Source organism: Corapipo altera, unplaced genomic scaffold (genome assembly GCF_003945725.1).
Source record: "Corapipo altera isolate COAL_440 unplaced genomic scaffold, ASM394572v1 60127, whole genome shotgun sequence".
Classification (NCBI taxonomy): domain Eukaryota; kingdom Metazoa; phylum Chordata; class Aves; order Passeriformes; family Pipridae; genus Corapipo; species Corapipo altera.
In genome coordinates this window covers 1-3,997 of record NW_020887498.1, presented here as the reverse complement: position 1 = coordinate 3,997, position 3,997 = coordinate 1, and the positions used below count along the sequence as shown (strand labels likewise).

Sequence of the window (3,997 nt, the reverse complement as noted above, 5' to 3'; positions counted from 1 at the left end):
GGGGGGGGAGTCTGGCCCCTCCCGTACCCCAAAAGCACCCGAACTCCTGGGGGCGGACGGGAAGAAAAGTGGGGAGGGGGGGAGAGACCAAGGCCAGCCTCGGGCTCACCCCGGGGACCCCCCCACCCTGGGGGTGGCCGTGCCCCCCACCCCAGGGTGCCGGGGAGGATGAGGGAACCCCCCCGTTCCAGCCCGGCTCTGGGGGGGCTGTGTTGGCTCCCGCTCCCCAAGGTCAGTGTGGGTCAGTGGGCTAAGGCAAAGCCCGGCCGGCGCGGGGACAGCGGGCGCTTAAGACAGACACGGAAGGAGGGGGGGGTCCTGGCCTTCATCCCCCCCCATCCTGCCGCTCCTCCTCCTCCTCCTCCTCCTCCTCCTCCTCGCTGGGCTCAGAAAATATCCGGGCACAGGCTCCAGTCCTGCTTCTCCTTGCTCTCCCAGTACCCCCCCTTGTAGACGTGCGCCAGCTCCTGCGTCACCGGGTCCTTCCTCCGCTCGAACCACAGCGGTTTGTAGGGATCGCAGGGGGTCCCTGGGGGGCACAGAGGGGGTGAGGGCCCGGGGGGGCTCCGGAGAGGTGGTGGTGGGGGTGTCCATCCCTTCCTTACCGTCCTCGGAGGCGCGGGCGGCCTCGGCCTCGCGGCGCTTGCGGGAGAGCCGCTGCTTCTCCTCCAGCCGCTGCTTCTCGGCGTTGGCCTCGTCCCAGCGCCCGTTCTCCATGAGCCGCTGGTCGGGGCGCCGCCGGCTGTCCGTGGGAGCCGTCCCGCTCTCCGGGGCGTTCAGGGTCAGCGCCAGCTCCGAGAAGTAGTACATGTTCTCCGCGTACTTCCTGCGGCACGGGAAGGACGGGGAATTCAGCGCCGGCCCCGCGTCTCCGCTCCCGGGAGAGGCCTCGTCCCCCGCGTCCCCGACTCACGGGAGCGGGTTCCGCTTCCACAGCAGCACCCGGCTGTCCTCGGACTCGTGGGCTCGCGGCCGGGCCTCGGCTCCGTTGTCCCCCGTTCCCAGCTGGACTTTGTAGCAATCCATCTTCTCGTCCCACGTGCCCAGCAGGACAAAGTGCACCTTCCCCGAGGGGTCCGTCACCTCCCCGGTCACCTGGAGGGAGAGGGGATGGCACCAATCAGGACACAGGCACCCCGGGATGCCCCGCGCTTCCCTGTTTTCCCTACCTTCCTCGCCACATCCCGGGAGAAGTAGCTGTAAGGGACAAACTTGAGGTTGCACTTGTCACCCGTCTTGTGGTTGACGATCTCGATCTCGCCCGACTGCAGAGGCCAAGGTGACAGTCAGACCCACCCACACCCCGCTCCCAAGGCATCCATACAGGGCCGGGGCGCTCCCATATCCGTGATATCCCACCTGGTCTATCCACAGCTTCCCCACGATGATGTTGTGCACGGTGGTGGTCACCTTCTTCCACGTGTAGTGGTTGCCGGACGAGTGGAAGACGCAGTGGATGGTACCTGAGGGTGGGGCACGAGCTGTGTCGGGAACCACGCCCGGAGCCTCGGGTGGCTCCCAAAAATCCCAGGATGCTCACCTAGGGGCATGATGGAGAGGTATTTCCCTCGGAATTTGCTGGTGATCTTGATTTCCTGGCGGAGCGTCCAGCCGTGCTTGGAGTCGGCGTGGTGGGCAGCGGCCGGGGGGTGGTGGCTCACCTGGACAGGGATTGGGAACGGCTCAGTGCTGGGCATCCCGAGGGAATAAGAGAGGCCGGGAGGGCGGGGCTGGCCACACCTGCTCGCAGAGGGAGCGGTAGCCGCTCTCCTCCAGCCGATCCAGCTCGAAGGTCTCCCCCAGGAGCGGGTTGAAGGGTTTGCTGGTGCGGAAGACGGTGGTGGAGTAGGAGGAGACGGTGAAGGCGGCCACGTAGCACAGCTGCTCCAGGGAATTTTCACACTTGGCCGCCCGGTCCAGGAGCTCGTGGTACTCCAGGTCCTCCGTCAGCCGCTGGAGCATCGACAGTGGCTCGTTGAAGTTCACCTGCAAGGCAGAAATGGGTCAAAAAAAGGGGCTTTTTGGGGAGCCCCGAGCCCACCCGCCGGATGTACCCACGCTCACCGGCATGGGAATTTTGGATAACTCCTTCCCGATGCAGTTCTTCATGATGCTCCAGAGGTTGAGGCTGTAGTTGGGTTTGTAGGGAATGCGGGTTCTCTTCTCCTTCTTGGTGTCCTCAACCTGGTGCTTGTACTGGGGAGGGGAGAGACAAGGGCTGTTCCATCACTATGACCATCCAAAACCCATCTGTGGGAATTAGGGTACTCCCAGCCCAGCCCTGTTTCCCCCGAGGGCTGTTCCATCACTGTGACCCCCCAAGACCCCCCCGTGGGAATTCAGGGACCCCCAGCCCAGCCCTGTTCCCACCTCAAAGCCATAAACCCCACATCCCACCTGCTCATCCAGGCTGATGTCGCTGCTGGTGCCGCTGATGTTGCTCCCAGTTCTCCTGGAAAGGGTGGAAAACAGGGTGATCACTTCCAAGGAGGTGCAGGTAGTGGGGGGCCCCCCAGAGCCCCCCAGAACTCACTTGTGGCCCATCATGTCGGGCATGGGGAAGATCTCGGGGGCGTCAAAGAACTCGTTGTTGTCGTCGTCCTCGTCGCTCATGTCACCTTTGGAGGGGCAGCACAGATCTGGGAAGGGGACAGTGCTGTTAAGGAAGGGACATCGCTCCCAGTTTCCCCACCAGTGGGACACTGGGAGGCCCCTGTCACCAGCAGGCAGGGGTCACACAGGCAAGGCTCAGATGAGCCACTCTGGAGCCGGTTTTAAGTGCCAAAATCCCTTGGGTGACAGGGGACAGACCCAGCCCTTGGGATCAGGGGACTGAGGGCAGCTGAGCCTGGCTGGGGAAAGCAGCTGGGGAACACCTGGCTTGCCCCATCCTGCCTTTGCCAGGGAGGTCACACACATCACCCTGGCAACTCCACAGGGTGCCAGAGGGAGCCAGTTTGGAGTGTGCCATCGGTGCCAGAATCCCTTGGCTGCACAGGTGACGCGGGACAGACCCACCCCCTGGGATCAGTGGAGAGAGGGAAGCTCAGGGAAAGCAGCCTCGTCCCATCCCACCTTTCCCGGAGCCGCCGGTGCCGGGCGTGCCGGCAGGGAGCACCGTGGCCCCCCGGAAGGCCCTTTCCAGGTGGTTGTGCTGCTTTGCCAGCTGCTCCAGCGTCTCCTCCAGCCGGATCCGCTGATCCCTCTCCTGCTGCAGCGACTTCTGCCACTTCTTCCCGTGCGTCTGCGCCAGCAGCATGAAATCCCTGCAGGCCTGCGGGGACAAAACCGAACACGAGTGGCGGTGGGGGGAGGAAGAGTGCTTCCCACCGGTTTTCCCGCCTGTTTCCCCCGGGGAAGGGGCCTCACGTTGATCATGGCGTTGGAGGTGATGCGGAAGAGCGTGGCCCGCTCGTTGACCTGCTTGATCTTGTCGGTGCTCTCGGGGGGCAGGCGCAGGGCCTCGAGCTCGCTGAGCGAGCGCTGCAGGGCCGTGCCGTGCTTGGCGATCAGGTCGTTGCAGGTGCTCAGGTCCTCCACCTTGCTGGACAGAATCCGCAGCGTGTTCTGCAGCTCCGTCTTGTCCGTCTGCGACACCGACTCGTCGCCGGAGTCGTCTGAGGGAATGGGGAAGGGATGGGAAGCGTGGGTTGGGATGAGGCAGGGGGTTGTTGTACCGTACGCCCGGCTCTGAGCGCCCGCCGCACCAGGGGGGTGATGGGGGGGCTGCCAAGGGGAGCACGGGGGATCCCCACATCCCTGAGGGTGCTGGGATCCTGCCTCAGGGCCTGCGGGGCACTGGGAGCCTCATCTGGGGCCTGTGGGGCACTGGGACCCTGCCCAGGGTGCTGGGATCCTGCCCTGAGTCTTGTGGGGAACTGGGATATTGCCTTGGGATCCTGCCTGAGTCTTGTGGGGAACTGGGATATTGCCTTGGGATCTTGCCCTGAGTCTTGTGGGGAACTGGGATATTGCCTTGGGATCCTGCCCTGGGTCC

General features: G+C 64.6%; 1 protein-coding gene across 1 annotated transcript; it reads right to left on the bottom strand.

Moving 5' to 3' along the window:
• Window positions 1-386: 386 nt before the first annotated feature.
• On the bottom strand, window positions 387-3,627 carry OSBP (oxysterol binding protein). The gene is made up of 12 exons (XM_027632791.1): window positions 3,370-3,627; window positions 3,076-3,274; window positions 2,534-2,639; window positions 2,398-2,452; window positions 2,065-2,196; window positions 1,741-1,986; window positions 1,541-1,661; window positions 1,360-1,463; window positions 1,170-1,265; window positions 914-1,095; window positions 606-826; window positions 387-529 (listed from the first exon to the last, which is right to left on the bottom strand). The coding sequence occupies exons 1-12, from the start codon at window positions 3,376-3,378 to the stop codon at window positions 387-389; spliced, it is 1,614 nt and encodes a 537-aa protein (XP_027488592.1). The 5' UTR covers window positions 3,379-3,627.
• Window positions 3,628-3,997: the final 370 nt, after the last annotated feature.